Here is a 23,648-nt window from a genome sequence, read left to right on the forward strand (position 1 = left end):
CTTACAGCAGGACAATGACCCAAAGCAGACTTCACAAAGCACCAGAAATGGTTTCAGACAATGTGCTGTAGAGTTCTGAAGTGGTCAGCAATGAGTCTAGATCTAAATCTCATAGATCACCTGTGGAGAGATCTCAGAACAGCAGCTGGGAGAAGGAAGCCTTCAAATCTGAGAGACCTGGAGCAGCTGGCAAAAGAAGAGTGGTCCAAAATTCAAGTAGAGAGGAGGAAGAAACTCACTGATGGTTACAGGAAGTGACTGATTTCAGTTATTTTGTCCAAAGGGTGGGCTACCGAATATTAAGTTGATGGTGTCAGTAATTCTGTCCAGTCCATGTTTGGAGTTCTGTGTGGAATGGATCAGATTTGTTGTTCCAATGCAAACAAAAGAAATAAACATGAGAATACCAAAGAATTATCTGACAAAAATGCAGGGGCACTAATATGTTTGGCCATCGCTGTAGCTCCAAAAATGAAAAACATTAAGCACAAAACACTGAGCTCAGTATTCCTTTTGCATGATAGGATATAAATGAAATTAGTGCTCATAAAACACATTTAACTTTAAAATAATCAGTGCAAATAAGTTGATTTCATATGAAGGGGCACAGATGGTCTGTTTGTTCCTGGTACCCTAGCAGTGGGGATATGCCATTACCCTGGGATCTGCCAGACACATTACCGCTGTTCCTCAGCAGTGCCAAGATGTCCCGGACAGCCGGGGAGCATGTGTTTGTGTGTGTGTGGTAGTGGTGGGTGGGTTTAAGGACAGGCTTGTGCTGCCATTCTGCTAAACGGTTGATGTGGGTGTGTCAGTAGGGGGAGTGTGTGGGCATGGCGAAAAGGAAGGGAGAGGGACGGTTAGGAGACAGAGGAACCCAAACAAAGACTGAGGAGTGTGAGGAGGACTACATGGCCAAAGAAGAAAACAGATTACTGCAGTAATCATGTTAAAGAAAGAAACTGAGTTCATGTGTTGACTTTAAATCCCTGTGTACTTGTGTTATGGGTAGTAATCACATTTCTCTTCTGCACCTTCATCCAAAAACAGCTTTAATATCATTATCAACTTTCTGTGTGCTATTGTGCAGAAGGCCGATACCCCTGCTAACTGGGTAGTTAGCAGGCAGAGGACAAAGACAAGAGAAAGTATGACAAAGTTCACATTGCTCTGTTGGACTGGCTGATACAAAGTACAGTGCAGAAATATCCCACATGCCAAAGATGTAATAAAGCTATAATAAATAGATAAATATTCTTATACTCCCTCTGTAAGTTAGGAGCTCCTCTCTCTCCCTCCTCTTCTCTTCTCTTCTCCTCCTCTTGCCTCATCCATTTTTCAGCAATCTGTGTTGCGCAGCGCCCAGAGCTGCTGGCCTTGATTAATAGTCAGGTGTCCCAGCTGTTTACCCCGTTCCCCATCCGCCCATCACACACTAACATGTGGGGACCTGCTTTTTACCCCCTCAGACAGACACACCATCAACACAGCACAGGTCAACTCAAGGCCAGGGCCTATAGAATGAGGAGCAGCAAGGGATGTTGTAGGCTGGAGAGTCACCTGTCCTGCTGGGATTCTCTGACAACCCACTTAGGCTTGAGTAATTCCTCTGTCAGCGTTACTGATGAGCCGGCCCACGGTCGCAGGGTAGGAGAATGGTCGAGTTCGTGCACAGTGCTCGCCAAAGCATTAGTCATGATGGGCTCTGCTGTGTGCACTCTCTGCATAATGTATAAGGTTTTGAGTGGGACTAATACAGGCTGTGTTCACAGAATAAGTGAATAAGGGAAGGCCCACTGTTTGTAGTGGAATGGGTGTGCAAGTACTGTACACTGATGAAGTTCAGCAGCTTCAAACATCTTGATGCAGAACAGAAATTCATTGAAACTCCTCCAAAGACACCCATACACAGAGTGTGTAACAGGAGAGCTAGTTAAAGGGCCAGGAGTCTTCACAGACATAGTTAGCATCAGAGTACAATCAGTCCCATTGCCCCCACTGCAAACTGTGAACTGAGGTGAGGCTTTACCATTTATCTACTTTAATCCTACCATATGGGATTTAGATTGGAAGCATGCTTCTCTTTAAACTAATTTCTCACAAAAAACACATTTTAGGTTTCCTTAAGACTTTAGCAAAAACAATGCCTTTCATGTTGGAAAAAAATGTTTAAAAAGCCTATTTGCAAAGGTTTATAAGCTGGCAGTCTTTTTGGCCTTGGTTCCTAGTTTTATTGGTGTGCTGCTGCCTTTTGGATTAAGGCCACCAGTAGTTGATGTGCACTAATGCACTAATTTTACCCATGCTGCTAGAAAACCTGTTACAAATGATTAGAAAACCCACCAAACAGTGCTCCACAACACCACCAGTGGTCAACATTTCTGCAGGGTACATTTAATTAAAGCTTTAACGCCATTAGATGTAGCCCGTGGGCAACCATTTCATTAAACCTTTGCAAAGCTCATTTTTGGGAGATTTTGATGTTTTTCCTGGTTTATTGTGATGTTTCTTGCGGCATTAGTGGGCAGTCAGACCAACAACAACCCTGCAAGTAAAACACACTTTTAGAAAAGTAGTTTTACAGATATTTCTGATATTTATAGCATGCATGGAATTGTTAATAAAATTTTTAAAAAAGCATGTTGTGTAATTACATGTGTAAGTTAAAATAACAGGAAAAACCTGTTGAATTAAAGTTCCCATTTTGAAAAAAAAATAAATAAATAGAGTTATAATTTCATAATAATTTTAGAAATATTTCCTGTTTCACAGGCTGAACTAGCAGACTGCCCAGCATGCATTGTGTTGAGATTTAAAACTCCTCAGTTATTCTTTTTTCCATTTCGAAGAACCTGTTCATGGCGGAAACGTACTGTGTCTGTAATACTCTACATATACAATTCAGTCTAGGTTGATATTTTTCATAATAACAAAGTTATGCAAACCATGATGAAGGTTAGCGTTGAAGTCACTGTCTACCCCTGTACATGTAGCATCTAAGAAAGCCACTAGAAACAGCCCTGCTGTCTTTGTATTGCTTTGGTACAAAATGGTTTCACTAGTTTAACTAAGTTCAGCCTGTCAAATGACTCCTGTGAAATTATAATGAATACTTGCTAATATTACTTTATACATTGTAAAATTTAAAGTGGCTTTGGAAATATACTTACACTTATGTTTTATAAAAGAAAAACCAATAAAAGTTCATAAAATAGCATTTAAATATACAAGACTTCATTTAAAATCTTAATTAAAAACTATATTTAAATAACAGGAAATGAATATTTTTCCTAATTTTCTGGTTGTGCCCAAGCATATTTTCTTTTTTTTTTGACAGTGCCTGTAAGATGTTCTACCATTCAGACAGTTTAATGTAATGCATCTTTAAATCTGAAGACTTCCACCTGTAAGTCCCCAGTGCTCCGTGGCAGTGGAGGCCACCGTGCCACTCTGGCATTGCTTTAGTCTGAACAACAGCACTCTGTATTTTCCAGCTGCTTACTGTACATAATGGCAGGTGACTGTCACATACGATTCACTTGTAAGCGCTGTCTGATCATCTGTGGTCAAAGACACCTTTCCAACACTGGTCAAATGACTGCACAGCTCATGTGCATTATCATGTGACTTCTTGGTGGCTGTTGTCTCTGCGTGCTTCTGCTGTTAGTATTTGGAGCTGTAGTGAAATGATGTACTGATCTTGTTATTGTGTTATTTCTAGGTGCCAGTAAAAGCAAGGGAAAACAGTGGCTCTTTGTTTTTAATGACCAAACCGTAGTCACATGGAATATTCAGTTTATTTTAAATTTAAAGACTATTTGAATATTCGAAAATCATTGTCCATCCCTAGTTAGAACCACAGTACATGTTGCACCTGCCTTAGGGATCACAAATCAACTGCAAACCACTCAACAATCGTCACATGCCCTTTGTCCTCTAATTTGTTAACAGTTACAGAACATTCATCTGTTTTGATTCTACATGTTACAAGAGAATTTGACATTGGAAAAGAAAGAAAGAAAGACATGGAGTGATGAAGCCAAACAAACAGGAACACGTTCGGAGTCACCGTTCCTGCAAGTGGCTTCTACCTCAGTGTCACATTTACAAATTCCCCAATGCACAGACCCCCAGCAACTCCCTCTGTTGCAAGCAATTTCACAGCCTGTCTGTCTTTTGGCTTGCCTCGCCAAAAATATATTAGCCAGCATTCACATGTGCACACACACAGGCACATTTATCACGTGCCTCTTAATTACATCTGCTCAGAGCCTGTGCAGAATGCTAAGTACTGTAGCTGTTGAGTTTTCAAAATTTCTAGACCTCTAACTGGTCATTAAAATTCTGTCGTTTGATCCTTCCTTTGACGCATCTCCTGTGCCATGTAGGAATCAGACGAGGAACATAAAAGCCACCAGCTTGACTTTAACTTTGACTTCAAATAAGTCGACTGAGAATTCATCATTTATGAAAGACGTGAGCTAACTGCTATTGACAAAATGTTCAAAGTAGAAGCAGTTAATTAAAGCAGCTGTTATGCTGAGGCATGCGTAATGAGAACGAATATTAACAAGGAGCCAGATGAAATTAACAATAAATGATTCCTAAAAGAAATAGTTTTAAATCCAATTATTAAACAATAATGATGAACAGAATTAGATAAACACACCCAATTCATTGGGTTAACGTTGTACTTTATTGAACAATTGTGGCTGAACTTTGATTAAAAATTCAATATTATTTGCTAGTTACCAATGTCTAAAAGAACAAGATAAATGAGTCACATGCATCACTTCACATCTGAACCATGACAGTGGAATCAACCTGCATTGCCAAGATGCCCCATGTGCCTTTAAGATTCACCTAAGGACTAGGATTTTCATCTTTATGTCATTAGAGCTGTCCATGCCTCAGTAATTCCACCGCTGTTGTCAGCAATATGTGCTTAGGATACACCTCAGATGTCGTTTGTGACTTTCATGCTTTCTGAGGTCGGATGTTGCTTTCATACACCCATTGTGATGCTATAAGAAAAGAGGAGCTGCTGGCTCTGGAAAGTCTTTTGGATGCACTTTTTAAACATTAAGCATATAGCCAAACATATATGGCTACAAGCTGCCAGAAACAGATACTAAAAAGCCAATCTCACTTTGATATGAAAGAGGAAAGAGTCAGCTGTTGGTTTTGTGTGAATGCTGACTCTCAGTCGGGCCAGCTGTTCATCCACGCCAACTTCCCTGTGCTCAGTATTCTGAATACAAACATTCTGCTTTGAGAGATATGACATTTAGTCTCAATCACTGGTAATGGGTGCATTAACATACAGTGGTACCATGCGCACACTCACATGCTAAACCCACAATACATATTTTGCTGTTGCCAGGAAACGGACTCTGGAGTTTACACCTGTCTGGCTTCGAGCTCCAGTGGAGAGACGAGTTGGAGTGGAGTGCTCACAGTCAAAGGTAAACTCTCTGCGTGGTTTAAATACTGTACATGCAAATGGCAACTCTAGGAAGAGGCAACATATAACAACACAGATATGTCATTATTAAACGAGAAAACTTTTATGCAGCTAAGAGGCTGAGGTGTATAGTAACAGTTAACCTGATTACCACTGTTTGTTTTTGCTCTGTTATGAATAATGATCAGTTAAATAATCAAATGTGACAGAAGAGAAAAGACAATGTAAGTCCAAATAACAAGATAGTGTTTAATTGCTCAAATGAAACAAGTAGCTGAATGTGATAAAAGCGCTAAACCCTTGCCGGTGGTCCTGTTTACTGACTGCAAATATAAATATCTAGTAAGTGTTGGAGTGTCGAGTGCTGCTGAAAAAGCACAGACACTTTTCTCTGGATAAACAGAGGTTAAAACATGCTCGTGCCCTCATTCGGGATGTAATTGTGACATATCGTGCTGCAGTTCAAAGCACACCGTCAGCTGAACCACAGAGCTCTCTGAGGCTATGCCCTTTTTTATTTCCTCAACCCATCAGGCATCAGCACATAAAACATTTCAAGCAGTAGAGATTTCATTAGTGGCATTAAATGAAGGAGTAACGACTTAACAAGCTTCTCTGATGACACCTAAGTTTGTTAGTTGACTATTACCATTGTAATGGTGAAGACCTATTAGTTGTTGTGTAAAGCAAATGGTGAGGTGTGTTAGAAGTGAGGAACTCAGACTGCAGCACTGGTGATGCAAATGTTAGGTTTGCATTAGTGGGATTACACAGAGGGCGTTATGAAGTGGTGATGCTAAAGGCAGAAGTTGCAGAGTAAGCAAATGTGCACCCTCTCCTCACTCTGCTTTATTTCCCTTCGTCCTCTCTCTGCTGCCATTGCTGTTTCCTCCCTCACCATCCAGAGAACGCAGACACATCAGCAGCCCAGTCCACCGAGCCCTTCCAGTTGCCAGGTCCGCCGCACAAACCCATAGTCACAGATGTGTCAAAGAACAGCGTCTCTCTGACCTGGCAACCCAATGCCCACGAGGGAGGAGCTGCTGTCACCTCCTACATCATTGAGGCCTTCAGGTGAGCTCTCAAGCCTATGCTGCATTAAAAGCAGGTGCAAAAGCATGAACAGACACAACTACCCCTGTTTTCACCTGATGTCCATACATCTTCAGAGCTGTCAGGGACAAATGAGATTTCTTTAGTCGGGGACCTTTCACTGCTCTACATGTTTGTTTGTTTGTTTTCTCAAATGTGTCACTTTTTTTTTTATTGAGCAGTTAGTCAAAGCTGTATACTTCTCATGTTCAATATCTTCAAATGCAGAATTACTGCACAAGTATTGCTCTTGTCAGAAGGGAAAACCTTACATTTTGGTACACTCGTACTCCTTCACTGAAGCTCATGGCTATTGAAATTTGTTCATGGTTTGCAGCTCTTTAAATTGAGCCAAGCGACCACGTTTGTCCATTATTTTTATACCTTCAGAAAGACAACTCTGTTAACAGAACAACCGCAAAGTAAAATGTACAATGAATGTAACACTTGGTTTTTACAGACCAGTTTGTTAAGGTACTGTAAGAAGCCATGACACAACATTGCTGCTCACACACATGTATAGATGGCACCATGAGAGACATGTCAAAGGACTCTGGTTCTTTCACGTCCTCTGTGGCTAATCGGTGACACTCGTGAACCTGAAGGCACCTCAGCAGAAACCATCAGGCACTGTCACCTGAGAGGAAGTCCACCTTGGGTTAATTATGGCAGCTTTAGCAGAGCAGGGTGGGAGTAGAAATTCAGATAGGGGAACAGTGTCCTTGAATTGGATAAAGTGGGGAACACCAGCAGTGCTTAATCAGATCCGGACATACACTGTTTCCCATGGCATCAACTGAGTGTTTCTGAGTAACGCACACTGATTCTTTGTAAAGCAGCTGGAGGGGACTGCTGGGATTTTTACAATAACAGCTCCTTGCCTGAGGTGTTACAGTTTGTTTGTATGAGCACAGGGAGGAGAAAGGGTTGGGGCTTAGGTGTGTGTGTGTGCATGCGTGTACATATGCAGCATGTATTAGTGTGTATTTAATTAAAAAAGGCAGACTTCAGGTGAGGCTGCATTCACTTCCCCTTTTTTGGGGCCACAGCCTTTTGTGTGAGTGTGTGAACTCCTTCTGAACATCTCCTCCACAAAGTTACCTTGAATCTGGCACAGGGCAGCTCACACTCAACGAGATGAGTATTCATGAGTCATTTTCCACTTTGCTCTAATTGTGCAGTTCAGCGCTGAAGCTACTTCACCACAAGGCCCAACAGTACCCTTGGGGAAAATCTAAAAGTGTCAAACAAATGGCTGGGAAGGCCTTTGTGACTGCTGCTCTGCCAAGGTGACAATAAATTCACAGAGAAAAAGGGAGACAGAAGGAAGAGGGAATGGGGTCGAGGGGTGGTGGGATGATGCATCTGGGGGAGAGCCACAAGGCCGAGAACATGCCCTCATTTCCCGTTGGCAGCTGTGGCTCTGCGCAAGCCTCATTACGTTATTCATCAGAACAGCAAATTGTATCGTTTGGAGGAAGTCTTCTAGCGAACACAAACTTCTCTGGACCATGTGGCTCTGCTCACATCTGCTATTGTTTACCACATAAGCAATATTAGAGGAAGCCAAAAATAAATCACGATATTGCCAGAAAATCTACTCAGGCATTGGTTAACTGTGTAGTTGCACATGAAATCAGCATTGCAAAGCAGTATGAAACACACAGCCTTTAGAATGCCATCTTTCAGTGGTGAAATGTAACCAAATACTGGAAATAGGTACAAACAGGTGCTTTACTGTTTTCTTTTCACTTTAACTCGGAGAAAGGAGGAACACTTTTACAGTTATGGTCGGTGTGGGGTTCCTCCAGTGCATCAGGCAGCAAGTGATCTCCATAATGGATTTCACTTGCCATTTCTGTAGTGGTATGATCATTATGTTTTTTACACTAGCCCGACACCCAACTCCGCTGCAGTGGCCGGGCAGCAAACGTGGGTCAGCTGCTTAGGAAGCAGCCGTGCTCACCAGTGCTCCCCACTACACCACCAATGGGGCCGTTTGACATTTGTAGCTAGTTAATTAGTCAGTGAGTTGACTGACAGGAAATCGGTTACTGTTTTAATGGTTTAAGTAGTTTTATGTTTAATACTGAAGTTACAGTTTTCAAACATGAGGATTTGCTGCTTTTTTCTAGTCATTATTTTAATAATTTCTTTTTTGTGAAGGTTTCACTTTGAACTCTGGGTAATCATGATGGGCTCACTGTTTCCTGCCAATCAATAATTTGAGAAAATAATAACCAGATTGATCCATAATGAACTGAACATAATAATCATTAGTGCAGCCTTATATTAAATAGTTAAAATTAGCCCCACCTTCACCAAATACACCAGCCAAATTCTACTTGCACATTAATGCACAAGCAGTAATTAGTACACTGAAGTAATCCTTACCTATTGTCACTTCAGTAACTTAAGGACATTGTGTTACTTTACCATGAATATATTGACTCAACATCAATTTTTTTCTTGTGCCTCTTCACAGCCAATCAGCAGGCAGCACCTGGCAGACCGTAGCCGACACGGTCAAGATGGAAACACACACAATCAGCGGCCTTCTCCCCAATACCATCTACCTGTTTATTGTCCGAGCCGTCAACGCCTACGGCCTGAGCGACCCGAGCCCCATCTCTGAGCCTGTCCGAACACAAGGTTAGTCTGGCTCCCTGTCACACCCAATAAAATACGACTCTCATCTGAAACAGTGAAAACCACTACAGTATGTGCCAGTACACTGGCAGCAGCGCTCTAAGGAGAAGTGACTCTGTGTGCTCCCCTCAGATGTGAGTCCTACAGGTCAGGGGGTGGACCACAGGCAGGTGCAGAGGGAGCTGGGAGAGGTGGCCGTCCAGCTTCAAGAGCCTGTCGCACTAACTGCAGCTTCTGTTCAAGTACCTTGGACTGTGAGTGGCACATATCTTTGAATTTATCTGTGACTCTCCTCTTACTTTGATTTCTCATCTTCCCCTGATGCCAATCTGAATTTTTTAAGGTGGACCGACAGTCTCAGTACATCCAGGGCTACCGTCTCTTCTACCGACCCAGCGGGGGAACCTGGCTCCTTCAGGACATCAACTCCTCCTCTGAACGCAGCACCGTCCTCACCAGCCTGCTCAAAGGAACTGAGTACGAGCTAAAGATCCGTCCTTATTTTGATGAATTCCAGGGAAAGGACAGCCGAACATTACTGGTTCGAACCCCAGAAGAAGGTAATAAATCTGTTTCTGAGGGGAATTCAAAGAAATCTTCTTAATAAACTAGGTTTTCTTTGACATTGGCCTTGAAAATGGCTGATGAGTAGCCTCTATGACACCATGTAAATCTTTTTAATGTTATCTCATTTTGGGATTCTTTTTCTATGTTTCTTAAATTTGAGTTAATTTAAAATGATCCCTATTTTCATTAAAGCTTGAGGTCCTCAGCTGTTTGCTTCATCCAGACTCTGGATTAGAAACAAAAAAGCAGATGATTTTTCTTGCCATCAGCACTTTGGATCAACCTGCCTGAGTAGTTAGTTTACTGTGGCAAACAAACAGAAACTTTTAAAAGCACTTCCTAAATCTTTCTTTCCCCTCCTGCCACAGCTCACCTTCATGTTTCTCATGTTTTATTTGTCATCACCTTTATTGCCTGGAGCAATTTGGTTTATGCAGTTTAAATTGTTTTTACTCACATGTTCAGTTTTATGCCTTTCATTTCATTGTGCATCAGTATGTTGATGAAATGAATACTGTCCTCCGCCCTCCTCTCACAGTCCCCAGTGCCCCCCCCAGAGCTGTTACAGTGGCAACAGTGAAGCTAAGCAACAGCTCCAGCATCAGTGTCTCCTGGGAGCCTCCACCCAGCGAGATGCAGAATGGCATCATCCAGGAGTACAGGGTAAACACAGCTCAGCTGAGTCACTTGTTTGGCACGTGAGCAGGATAAAGTTGCTGGAGAACACAGGCCTGTATACAGCAGACATGGCACCCTCATCTCACACAGAACATGTACCATACATAATGTATACAATGGTAAAACTAATGAGATTCCCTTCATTAAAACAATGTTGGAAGAGGGGAGCAGAGGAATACTGGAAGTCTCTGACTCTGCTGTCATGGCTTTGGAACAGATTAAGTATTGCAGCCTATAGTGAGTTTCATCAGTGAATAAAAATGTAAACACAAACTGAGCGGTGTAGCAGTATCTGAAGTGTCACAACAACACATGAGAGAGAGAAAGCAGCTGCAGAACAAATTCAGCACCAACTCTGTGTCCAAACAGGTCTGGTGTGTGGGCAGCAGTGGAGACAACCAGACACGCTACTACATCAACAAGACGGTGGATGGAAACACGTTGTCCACGGTGCTGAAAGGCCTGATGCCCAGTGTGCTCTACAAGGTGGAGGTGGCGGCGGTGACCAGCGCCGGCGTCGGCACTCGAAGCCAACCGGTGTCGGTCTTCTACAGTGAGTCCATGATGAAAAAAGCAGCTGTGGAAATAAGAGCGGGCCAAAACTGTAGTTAGAAGAGAACAATTAGTTCATTTAGAAATCATGTTTGCATGGTTATTTATTCATTTTAGATTTTATGCCATCGTCTAGACTAAAAATATGTCAACTTGTAGATGGACTCATAGAATACTGTGCACACATTTATAGTGAGCAGAAGATGAAGTCAGCTGACTTTGTTGATCCCCGACTTTTCCTTTGCACCACCATAAGGCCGACATTATTCCTGTAAATCATCAACATTGTTATTTGGAGCATGTTGCCATGCTGACTCCAGCATTTAGCTCTAAGCACCAATGAACCTATGTACTGTAAACGTTCTTGTTTTCCCTGCCTTTGCTCAAGTCTTTAGGCTCCATCTTATAATATAGATTACTGTCACTGTATATGTTGGGATTCTATTGATTGCTCAGACTGGCTTTGAAAACACTAAAGCTATTCAGTATGAAACTGTTTAAACATCAGTCCAACAAAGGACATGGTTAAATGATGTTCTCCATCAGTTCTTCCTTCTCATCTTTTGCTTCCCTTCCCTCTGTTTCCCCCAGAGCTGCCAGCTGAACAGCCCTCCATGCCAGGCAGTGGAGGCACTGGAGGCAGTGGAGGCGGTGGAGGTGCCGGCAGCGGCAGCGGGGAGAGCAACCTAAGTCTGGCCGAGCAGATTACCGACGTGGTCAAGCAGCCAGCATTCATCGCAGGCATTGGCGGAGCCTGCTGGGTCATCCTCATGGGCTTCAGTGTCTGGATCTACTTTAGGCGCAAGAAAAGGAAGGAGCTGAGCCACTACACCGCCTCCTTCGCCTACACACCAGCAGGTCAGGAAGAGTGATTACAGTGTGGAATGATAGATTGTAACTGACCCAAGGCTTTGTGTAGCCTGCTGTAGTCTGATGATACTCTGCACTTACGATGGAAGTCGTAAAGTGGATTATTTAAATAGTTTTTCATTTATTAAATGAACAATGAACATTATAGTGAAAGTGAATCCCTCAGTGGTAAAGTTGGCCTTGAATACTTGTAATACCAGTAGATTTCATTTTGTGACATCATAAGCTCCTATTGTATGCTACAGTGGATCTGATTACTGCAGCAGTCCTTGCATTTGGAGATCTGTTATTTGACTACGAGTTCTATCCAGTGAGGAGAACGGAAAAAATTCCTGCGACAAGGAGAGAACAGCTGACTATGGATAATATAGGCACTGTTTTGACTCAACAAAAAGACACTATTAAAGCTGAGTACAGTAGTTCATGAAATGCAGTGTGCATGAGTCAGTTTACCCCTCCTCATCTCGCCTTCTCTTTGTTTCATGCAGTTGGTTTTCCTCATGGAGAAGGATCAGGACTCAGTGGAAGGTAATTTGATTATTGGTATTTGTCTGTATTCTGTCTTCTCTTTAAATCAGCTGTCATCAGTAAATCAGATTGATAATTGTCAGTCTTTCTCACTGCATAGGCATGCACCTTCTTCTTTGCTCTTCTTTGTTTCTTCTCTGTTTGAAGAGTTGGTGCTGTACTGCATCCCATTATATCTTAAATTAATGCCAGAATGTCTCTGCAGGCCCGGTGTGCTGGGAGGCAACATGGGCAACTACCCGTGGCTGGCGGACTCTTGGCCCACCACCAACTTGGTCCACAGCGGTAAAGAGGCAGTCAGCTGCTGCAGCACCAGTCACGACACAGCTGAGAGATACTACAATGGTAGGGAGCTGCTTAGACAGAACAGTTTGATTATTGTGTAGCTGTGCTGATATTAGGTTGATGCATCATGGAGCACAGTGATAAATGGTATAAGATCAGTATAAGAAAAGGGAGCTAACAGGTTCCTAACAAAGCAAGACAGCTGCGCTACATCTAGCCTCCATCTCTGTGCAGACGCTGGTATCTCCAACTACCTGAATCAGACGGAGAAGTACAGCATGGGGGGCTCCACTGAAGGTCCCATCTACAGCACAATAGATGCCACCAGCGAAGACCTACACAGCTTCACCTACACCCAACACGCCTCCACCGCCCCCTATGCCTCCACCTCCATCATGCCCTTCACCAGCCAAACGCAGGCGCCAGCCCACGGCAGTGAGCAGCAGGATGACGGACACTGGATCACCCAGCCGGGGCCCTCTGGGGCTCAGTACGCCCAGCCAGACCGCTGCAACGGTGAGGACGACCCATTAACCATGAACCGCTTCAGATCATTTTGTTGCAGGTCCCCAGAAGAACCAGCTCAGCAGGTGTTTAGGTGCAGTGCTGCTTCTCATCACACACTGCCGGTTGAAACCCGACTCTCAGACTGGGAAAATTCACCTTTTAGGTTTCAGGTTTTCTGACTGCATGAATTCACATAATCTGCTTTTCTTATTTAATGGTTTCTGCAGTATTTTTACATTTATCTATAATGATTAGTCAATTAATTGATTCATTGACTGACAGTTATTGCTATTTTTCAAGATATAACCAAATGACATTCCCCTGAGTCCTGATCCTGCCCGCTGAGCTGCTAACAAATCGTAACAGACAGTTAAGCTAACTGGCTCTGATGAACATCAAAACCAAGTATTTAAATACTGCTACCCAACAGTATGTAAATACTTGAAATTATAAGTATATAAGGTTGTTAAAGGTTGTGATGGCGGTGCGTATGCATGCAGCATCCCGGGGCCCTGAGCTCCAAACAAAATTTAGTTGTACGTGTCACAATGTTACAATGACAGTAAAATAAAGCTGCTTCTTCTTCTTCTTCTTCTTAAAGTTAGCTCCACCTTTACCAGCTGCAGCATCAAATGTAATGAGCACAACAATGCATTATAATAATATAAACGTGCCAGTCTGCATAATGAGTGCTTCTACTTTTGGTACTTTAGATTTTGATGCAAATATTCTTGTGCTTTTACTTAAGAAATATTTTGAATGCAGGACTTTTACTTAGAGTATTTTTACACTATGGTAATGTTACAGTTACTTTTACCTCAGTAAACAATCTGAGTACTTCTTCCACTGCTGGTTTTGGTAGCTACATGTGTGTTATAAAGGGAAACGAGGTCTTTTCTTTGTCTCACCAGTTTGACTGAAGTGCTGTAGTGTGTGTTAATACTTTCTCTGCTCCATTAACATCAGTCTGTTGGTGATGGGCTACAAAGTATTCACACAGTGCTCCACCCTTGTCTTTCAAAACTCATTATCACATCATTAACACACGCTGAAATTATTTCCTTTTCTGAAGAACTAACATTACAACCATAAATGTACAACCGAACTCTTGTGTGTGTGCGCTGCCTGCTGTCTGTGTACTACACTGGCTTCGTGGTTGAGTTCCGCCTTTTTTGATCCATCAACATTATTACAAAAATTGATTTGTAAAAGATATGAATATAGATTGTAATGTGACTCCATTTTTTTCTCATGCAACTAATAATAATAAAGTAATAAAGTACTTTAATAAAGTAAAATGCGTTACCATAGTCTAAGACCATTAGAAATGTCAATTCAACAAGATATTTTCATGCTGAAAAGGGGAAACATTTTTTAAATTTGAAGTAAAAACCAATTTTAGGTTTCAGTTTCTTTACAAGAGTATCAGTATCAGATGCTTTGTCATCCAGCCAGATTCCAAGATATCTGTATGCAGAGACTTTCTCCAGTTCAATTCCTTCCAAGGTCTTGAGACCCCGGCTCACTTGTACAGAATGCTTATGTTTTCATATATTTTATTTTATCAGCATTTAGAGAGTTTTAATAGGTAAAATGATAATTGAAGCTTATAAAATGCTGTTTGAAGGTCTGCAATAGCTTGGTTTATTGCTGGGGCAAATGTATACACACAGTAACTGTGTTGTCTGCATACAAATGTATTTTTGCTGGCTATAGGTCATGTCCAGTAATATTTATAAAAACAGAGGACCATAGTTGCCGGGATAGAGCTTTGTGGAATAGTCCTTGTAATCCCAAGGACTTCAGATGTATAGTTATCTACATTAACGCACTGGGTTCTGTCTGAGAGATCATCTCTAAACCAACCTTTTACATTTCCAAGTCAATTTGATTTAACCTTTGCAACAAAATGTGATGATCTACAGGATCGAAAGCCTTAGATAAATCAACCTGATCTGAAACCTGACTGAACATCATCATATTATATTTAGTCAGAAACTGCTTATTTTGTAAGTTAATGATTCAGGAGCTTCAGCCAAAACAAATAATTCTGAAATAAAAAGATAACTGCTCATCTCTGATGGAGCACCACCCAGGCAACAAAATCTATGTCCTGGGTTCCTAATACAGTGTTATTTCATTCAGAAGCAATTCAAATCAAATCAAATTTTATTTGTATAGCGCCAAATCACAACAAAAGTCATCTCAGGACACTTTACAAACTAAGGTCTAGACCTTACTGTTATCAATATTATTACATAGGGAAAACCCAACAAATCCCCCTTGAGCAAGCACTTGGCGACAGTGGGGAGGAAAAACTCCCTTTAACGGAAGAAACCTCCGACAGACCCCGGCTCTTGGTGGGCGGCCTTCTGCCTCGACCGGTTGGGGTGAGTGGATAGAGGAGAGACAAAAGAAGAAAAGCAACAAGACACAACAATCAAACACTGATCAGGTCGATGTGGCCGGTGACTGCTCGTCAGAGATATAGAGCTCCAGGGCAACCTGCAGAAAGTTACAGGGAGAGAGAGAGAGGACACACTACGGGAGAGAGGAGACACAAAGTTAGTAATGTGTAATGGTGGCATACAGAAGCATAGAAAGAGAGGGGAGGGGAGGGGAGAGGAGAGGAGAATCATGGGGCCCCCCAGCAACCTAGGCCTATAGCAGCATAACTAAGGGAAGGCTCAGGGTCTTATCTAGTTTCTAAACTAGCCGACCTATGGTATCAAATGAAATTTGGTAGTTTGCAAGAACTTCTGCAACACAAGTGCTTAAGTGGTGCAAGCGTATGTTGTCACTCAAAAATTCAGATGAAACTAGAAAATAGTGAGTTTAATTCCTAAACAATCTGGAAGCCAGTACAGAAAACAGTAAATGAGTACGGTTTACTGTAGAGGCGGGAAACAGCAGTCCGTCAAAGGTTCCCAGGTTCAATTGAAATAACGTAGTAGTTAAATGCTTCAATAGTGGAGTTCAAAACTTGAGTTCAACATTTCCCATCTTTAAAGATTCACAGGTGCTGTAGATTCAGAAACAGATTGAATTAATCTCCAGAAGTGTTTGGGATTGTTTAGATTTCCAGTAAAGTTATTAAGAAAATATTTTGATGTCTCTTTTCATATTTCTGAGCGCTCTAACATGGATCCAACCTGTTACTGACTTTGACCTTCTAGCTTTGTTCCAACAGCGTCTCTCTGATGGAGCAAGGTTGAGATGTCATCTGAAAACCAGGGGTTTTTTCTTTCTTTAATTAAAATTTTTATATGGAGCATGTTTAACACGTTGATTTGTAAAGGTTGAGTGAAAAAAAACCCAGGTTTCATCATGATCTGAAAATAAACTTTAGTCTGTGTGGTAGATTTACCTTTTTAGTAATGTAATGTAATGTGGTTTGGCTTTAGGGATTGTGGAGCTCTTTCTCCAAGTTATTGCACAGTGATTCAGCTCTTGAGAAACATAATCATAGACTGAGGACACTGTGACCAAAGTTTTTTAAATCAGTTTTTGGTGAATCTAGTGAATGGAGAAAGTAATTGCAGAGTATGCAATGCAAAAAATTATCAGTAGCTGCAGACCTTGATTTAACAATTATTTTTTCTTATCTAGTTGGATTTCTTACCTGTCTACAGAAGCACTTTGGGTGAACATTTTATGTTTTTAAATGTACTCTATAAATAAATAATCTCCTTTTGCCCCACTGTCATAGCCATATCCATAACTTTGTGCCATAGGCCTACTGGGATATGAGTCACTGTGTTTTTCTCTTTGTCTGTTTTATAGGTAAGCCCAAGCAGAAGGCGATGGGTAAGGCTGTCAAGACCCCATCTCTGACCTGGATGGAGGCACTGCCCCCACCTCCCCCCATTGGAGAGCTGGAACAGTGTGAGCAGGATGAGCAGCCCCCAGAGCACGAGGACATGGACTTAGGGTGAGTCAGACTCCCAATGCTCCTCTGTCTCAAACACGCATCTCTATATAATGGTGTTACACAGCTACATCACCACTTAGGCTTACTGTCACCACTAACAGGCACATTAAGCATCAAACCCAAAGTGGTTTGTACACCTCTGGATTTAACAACTCAATTATCTCGGCCTTGGTCAGTCACCTTAGTGATTCAGCTGTGTTTTCAGCCCTTAAAATACAATTAGCTGTGTTCCACCTTACCAGTTGCTCTCTGCAGCCTCAGTGGAAAACTATCATTGAGTATCACGAACGTAGCACCAATCCCACCCAAATGGAAACTTGGCTTCCTTCAGTGTTGCCAACAGCAAGACATTCTAACTGAAAGAACAGCATTAATCTTTAACTAGGCTCATAGCTAGCTGCATTTAAAGGCCCCAATGAGCAAACACGCTGCCCTCAACAATATCTTGTAAGAACACCAATGGATCCAGCTACATCTGTAGCTGTACCTTTTTCTTTGTGTATAGCTCGGACGAAGAGTGGTGTCCTCCCCTCCCAGAGAGGACCTATCTGATGGAGGGCTGCGAGGACGGACCCTCTCCCCCGCAGAGGAACGGCACCTCCTCTCCAGCCACCTCCTACAGTCACCAGTCAACTGCCACCCTCACCCCATCGCCCCATGAGGAGACCCGAGTCCCACATGACCTTCCCCGCCTCAACCAGCAAGATGGTCATCACCTGTCACGGTCAGTGAACGGGCTTGACATAGACTGGCACTTAATGGTAGTGCTTGAATACACTGTTTGGTCATTCTAGCAAATGCACCATTATTAATACACTAACTAATAACCCTGAACACCAGCCTTGCATCTACTGTTCATGTTTACTGAATGCAGGCCTCCACTCTGCTTTGTTCAAGGCAGGTTATTGCCCATTAGATTTTATTGTGCACTGTTTACTGCTGGGTTACCAGAAGGACAGTGGCCATTACACTGAATTAATATAACACATAAATAAAGTTAGTGTTACTGATTCAGATCAACCTGTTTAACACGGAGAAATCCACGTGCAGCAGTAGAGAATCAGTTTCAACAGCTACTCCCTGTTCCTTTTTTAAGCATTTGTTCAAAAGACGTAGCAAAACATCTGACCTTAAAGCACCAGTAGCTTATGTTAGCAAATACTGATACATAGTGTATTTACTTTATTCATTCATTTTGATACTGTAGCTGTGAATTTTCACTCCGGCACAATCATTTCTTCAGGACGAACTGCCTCACTGCATTTAATTTATTTAGTTATTCGGTTTCATTTTCACAGCAGCCAAGTAGTTTGCACTGATCCACATGCACCACTGTTAGAGAAATGGCTAATCTCATCACCAGATGTTCGATTATGCATTTCAATAAAGGAAACGCCATGTAAAATCATAACTGGAGAGTGCAGGCAAACAGTTCCAGCACCAACCAGAGAGGAAAATATAGCACACAATCTGTATTTTTGTCTGCAACATAAACCTCACTCTAAACCACAGATTTGGCCTTTGCTTCCGCTGGTTTGTTCTCCCCAGTGACATGTTGCCCTTACTTCCCATAGCAGAAGGTTACCCTGCGGACCTGTGCCAGTTCCCCAGGCGCCAAGCCCAGCGCTCACCCTGTCCAACCCCAACCTTTCAGGCCAACAGCATCACGGCTCATCAGAGGTTGGCACGTTGGAGTGCCAGAGTCCTGCCCATCGCTGCCTCCACAGCCAGGGGCCAGTGCTGACTGAAGCCAATGGCAGCACGACTACACCCGGTAGCGACTGCTGCGTTCATGCATACAAGCGTGCATGTGACACAGGGACACACATGCACATTAGCTAACAATATCATGCAAGCTGAACATACACGTGTGCTTTCTGCTGCCCTTCTGTCATTTACATAGCCCAGTGTCTGTTCAGTGTGGAGAAAAACACTTTGATGGTTATGGTTTTTCTTTCTCTGATGCAGTGCACAGTCGCTCATCCCCAGCAGATGCATGCACTCCACCCAGCCAAAAATCACGAGTGAAAAAAAAGGTGTCTAAGAGTACAGCATACCGGAGAGACAAACAAGGAGGTGAGTTCACTTCAGGGACAGAAGGACCTTTACATTTTTCATCATTGACATTTTCTTTAAATATTATGTGACATCAGTGAACAGTTCATCAGTAGAAGAAAGCTATTATTTTGTGTGAATGACAACAGTACTGTGAAGGAAAGTCATCAAATGTTCTCAGTAACTGAATCTGCTGCAAAAGAGAAAATCTTGTCCACAGTTTTTCTCTGTCACTACTGTATGTCTTGCTTTTTGTCAGTGAGTGAATAAAGATGCATAATAGTCTATCACATACAGAGAGATATTTTGCAGCCCCATCTGTGAGTGAGCATTTACAGCTCAGACTGGAAGGTGAGAAGTGAGGCTAGAGCTGCTGAATCTAGACAGGAATTTGCCTGAGTTTTAGCAGCACGTGCCATATGTTTACCAGATAACCATCTCACACCAGACTGGAAACCATTATCCAGAGTCCCACAGCATTTTGAACCCAGTATCCTCGAAGCCAATAAATCATCACATGGCTGCACGTGAATCAAAATTGCATGTTAACAATCGGCAATTCAGAAAGTTTGTGTTTTAATTTAGATGTACCTTTGTGTTTTGAAAGAAAGCACTACTGTGACTACCTCTATCATTTTTAACTCAGACAATCTTCACGTATGTTTTCTCTTTGCTTCTGTCTACAGACCTGCCACCACCTCCGGAGCCGCCCCCAGAGGAGGACAGGTTGCACGGTCCCCAGAGGTGCGTGGAGGCCAACAGTGTGGCGAACGGTCCTCTGTCTTCCCTGGAAAGGAGCGAGTACAGCAGCAGTAGCCACCAGCGGAAAGGCTCAGGGCCCAAACCTGCCGACAGTAAGACTAAGTTCTGCAGAGCATTTCAGTCATTTAGTTTAAGGCTGGCAGAATCTAATTTAGAACAGCGAGTGTTCTGAAATAGTTATATTTGTATTTCAGTGAAACAGAGTAAAATAGAGTTGTGTACTACTGTAACCACAGTAATCAGTAGCCTAGTCCACGTTTCTGCTGTGTCATGCTTGTGTGCTGCACTGCAGTACTTCCTCCTCCTGTGTTACAATGAGAGTGCCTTTGACTGAGTGCCAGATTATTTCTTGTAACACTGCAACATGCAGCTGTAACAAGTGCACACATCACAAGTTAGTAGCCTAATGAAAACACCAGGTGTGGTTTAGAAAATCCAGAAACTAGAAATCAAACAACACTCTGCCTTCCTGTAGCAAAAAAGTACAACTTGGTAAAGTTTGGCCATATGTTTGCATTCACTTCCTTGTATTTACAGAGCAAATACAACAACTACCTTTCTTAATCCATAACTGAAGAAGGGCAAATATGAATTTAGTGACTATACTGTACATTTCAACAACCAAGTGCTTGGACTTGTTACTTTGTCTTTTGACCTCCTGTCAACACCTGAAGTGGAAATGGGATTATACTGGTAATGCTAATGATTAAATCAACCACATCTGAAACACTGAGCTGCTGCTGCAGTATAAAGCTAGTTAAAGCTGAACATAATTCTGCACCAAAGTCCTTTTTAATCAGGTAACAGAGGCGTTGTCAGGCCATGTGGCGTCCTTGGATTTACCCAGGATAACTGTGTGTTTTGTACAAAAATATCATGGTTACTTTTCCGCACAAAAACTACAAACCTTGTTAGGTTTTGGCACTATATTGTCCTATTTAGTTTTAGGGATAAGACCATGTCTTGTGTTAAAACACTCAGCAGTTAAAGCTGTGTCACGTGACAGAGTTGAACTCTGCTCATTGTTTGACCTGTCCATCTGCCCCAGTCACATCCTCATGGAGTTTTGGCCATTATATACTTGAAATCCCTGTGAATCTCCCACAAATACAAAGGACGCACTTGAGCATCTTTATGCGATGCAGAAAGGTACCTGGCAAAATGTCAGTCTGTGTGAACCTTCAGGACCATGACTTTTTATTTGTTTTTGCATATACAGCCAGCACTAGCAACCAGTAGCTGAGAGACTTAACGCGAGTCTTTAAAGGGTGCAGGCTGCACAAGGCCAACAGGCGTGCCTTAGCCTGGATTTTTCCAGCAGATACATGTCTAATATAAACCGTCATTTTCCCAGTAAGACACTGTGCTTGCTGCCTTTAAAACAGCAGGTTAAGGGCCCTGAGTATAACCCCGTCTTCTTGCCTTTCCCCTCACCTGCTCAGATGAGGAGATGCTGCTGTACGGCAGTAAGGCGGGCTACCTCTCCAGGAGTCAGATGTCCGGTAACTGTTCGACCACAGGAAGCTCCTCATCCAGGGGGTCCACAGGCTCCCGGGGGCTCAACTCCGCCAGGAAACATAACGAGGTAGAAACACCAACACTGATGATTTTAGAATTTCTGTGTGGTTTTATGTGAGAAAAAATGTTCTCAGTTCACCTCAAATGGTTTTAATAATTGATGCTTTCAGATTTTTATGAGCATGGGAAGAAAGACTGTTCCAGCCATGGAGAGGCTCATGTGGTTTGGTTTTATCCACATATCATTAGTTGCACTCCATGAACAGTACTACTGCATTCCCGTTTTCACCACACAGACGCACGCTCAGGCTCACACACACATCTACAGCACCATTACTGTCTGCTCAGGATAGGCTTTATACTAAGAAACCATGTTCAACATGCACACCCAGTGCTCCTTCTGGAGTGCACTTCTGAGGCCTCACTTCGCTGGGGGGGGGCACTCCTTTAGATGCACCCCCTGCAGACTCCCTGGCGATGAGCTGCTGTCCTTTATGGCAGAACAAGCTGTGCCAACTGAATGGAAAGCTCTGCAGGGATTCCATACCAGTGAGGCAACACTTGGAAACAGTTCTGACATGTCCCTCAGTATTACTGCAGGTAAACAGAGTTAGTACCTGATGGAAAATGAAGAAAGCTGCCTAAAGTCCGAATCATAACAAAAAGAAATGCGTAAACAGAGTTCTGAGTGCAGGAGAAGCTGTGCTGTGATGGAGAGAGACTGAACATCTAGTAGGATCCTTTCTCACAGAGGTCAAGTTCACACAGAAATACAATTCAAAAGGTGAATGGAAATGACAAATCGCTACCTTCACACCTTGATGTGAACGCTCACATTTAAGCTTTTACATGTTTCATTTCAGCTTTTCAAATTTTCTTTCCATTTCAGAATATTTGTAATATTTCAGTGTCCAAGTCCTTTTTCATTTTAACATTTTTTATGATTATACCAAAAAATAATAATATATCAAGTTCTCTTTTGATTTGATTATTTCTTACTTTGTTTACATCTTTGACTTAAACCTTTGCTACTACTTTACCTACTTAAAACAGCGGTACCACACTGAAGAAATACTCTAATGCAAGTCAGTATTCTACACTATAAATGATATTTAACTTCATGTACTTAAGTTTTATTGGAACATTTTACTTTAACAGTAAAATGCTCAATGCCAAAAAATGTTTATATAATGTTTGATAGTTTAATCTATGGCAATGCATCATTTTTAAATACCTTTTTAAAACCTTACCAGTAAGTATAGCTGCTAAATAGATGCAGTGGAGTAGAAGTAAAGAGTAATGTGCTTTCTTTAGTGCTGTACTTGTTAAGTTTAATGCTGTAAGGCTTCACCATAAAGCGACCAGTGCACAGAGAGAGAAAGGACGACCCTGTCACGGGTGAGTCCGCTCTGACCTCAGCACACATCTGACATGGCAACGTGGCAATGCGTCTTGTAAAAGTTACCCACACAGGCACAACTGTTCTCAGCACATGCACACACAGTGGTCCCTTGTGTCTTGTGCCTCTCAGGTCACCCCCCTGTGGTCCCCTGGCTGCCCCTCACCGACCCTTCCTGGCCTTTTCACACCTTGCCGGAGACGTGAAAGCACGACCTCCTTCACAATACAGTCTGGGGTGTTTCCCCAGGAAGCCTGGATTAGGTTCCCCCTCTTCCTGTGCTGTTGCTGGCCATTATCTTTGCCCTTTGACCCAGGCACTCAGCCTAGGATGGGCAGGGGGTTAGAAGACCCTCATTACAGATGAGGGACATCAATATATAACTACATGGGCTCAGGATGACTTTGGCTCACCTGTGTCAAGCACTACAATACATACAGTAGTTAAATCCATAAATGCTGCTTAAAACTGGGGCCTATTTCAAGAAGGCGGTTTAACAAACTCAGAGTTCAGGTTTGAACTCTGAGTTGACTTACCCAGAGTTGGAAAACTTGGAGTTTTCGGTTTCAGAACAGCTGAAAAGAGTTGGTTTAATCAACTCTGAGTTGTCTGACTCAGAGTTAGGCGCGTGCCACGCAACTATAAAAAGCCCTGAACAATGGAGTGAAGAAATTACGAGTCACCATGGCAACAGGACCAAGCCAAAATAGGTCTGCGTTTTTCCCTGACAGAAATGGATGTGCTACTACAAGCATATAGTGACTACGAGCCCATATTTCGTAAAAAAAAAA

At 42.4% G+C, this 23,648-nt stretch overlaps 1 protein-coding gene across 1 annotated transcript in view; it reads left to right on the forward strand.

The window, feature by feature from the left end:
* Positions 1-23,648, forward strand: part of LOC109967681 (roundabout homolog 3-like) — a 55,005-nt gene that overhangs the window by 28,187 nt on the left and 3,170 nt on the right. The window contains exons 8-24 of the mRNA XM_020613431.1: positions 5,384-5,465; positions 6,370-6,538; positions 9,042-9,208; positions 9,338-9,459; positions 9,549-9,765; positions 10,311-10,435; positions 10,820-11,003; positions 11,594-11,860; positions 12,361-12,400; positions 12,606-12,745; positions 12,920-13,201; positions 16,976-17,123; positions 17,629-17,847; positions 18,698-18,897; positions 19,092-19,199; positions 19,865-20,032; positions 21,383-21,525. Coding sequence (XP_020469087.1) covers positions 5,384-5,465; positions 6,370-6,538; positions 9,042-9,208; positions 9,338-9,459; positions 9,549-9,765; positions 10,311-10,435; positions 10,820-11,003; positions 11,594-11,860; positions 12,361-12,400; positions 12,606-12,745; positions 12,920-13,201; positions 16,976-17,123; positions 17,629-17,847; positions 18,698-18,897; positions 19,092-19,199; positions 19,865-20,032; positions 21,383-21,525 — 2,781 coding nt within the window. The remainder of the gene's footprint in view (positions 1-5,383; positions 5,466-6,369; positions 6,539-9,041; positions 9,209-9,337; positions 9,460-9,548; positions 9,766-10,310; positions 10,436-10,819; positions 11,004-11,593; positions 11,861-12,360; positions 12,401-12,605; positions 12,746-12,919; positions 13,202-16,975; positions 17,124-17,628; positions 17,848-18,697; positions 18,898-19,091; positions 19,200-19,864; positions 20,033-21,382; positions 21,526-23,648) is intronic.

This window comes from Monopterus albus, unplaced genomic scaffold (genome assembly GCF_001952655.1).
Source record: "Monopterus albus unplaced genomic scaffold, M_albus_1.0 scaffold134.1, whole genome shotgun sequence".
Lineage (NCBI taxonomy): Eukaryota > Metazoa > Chordata > Actinopteri > Synbranchiformes > Synbranchidae > Monopterus > Monopterus albus.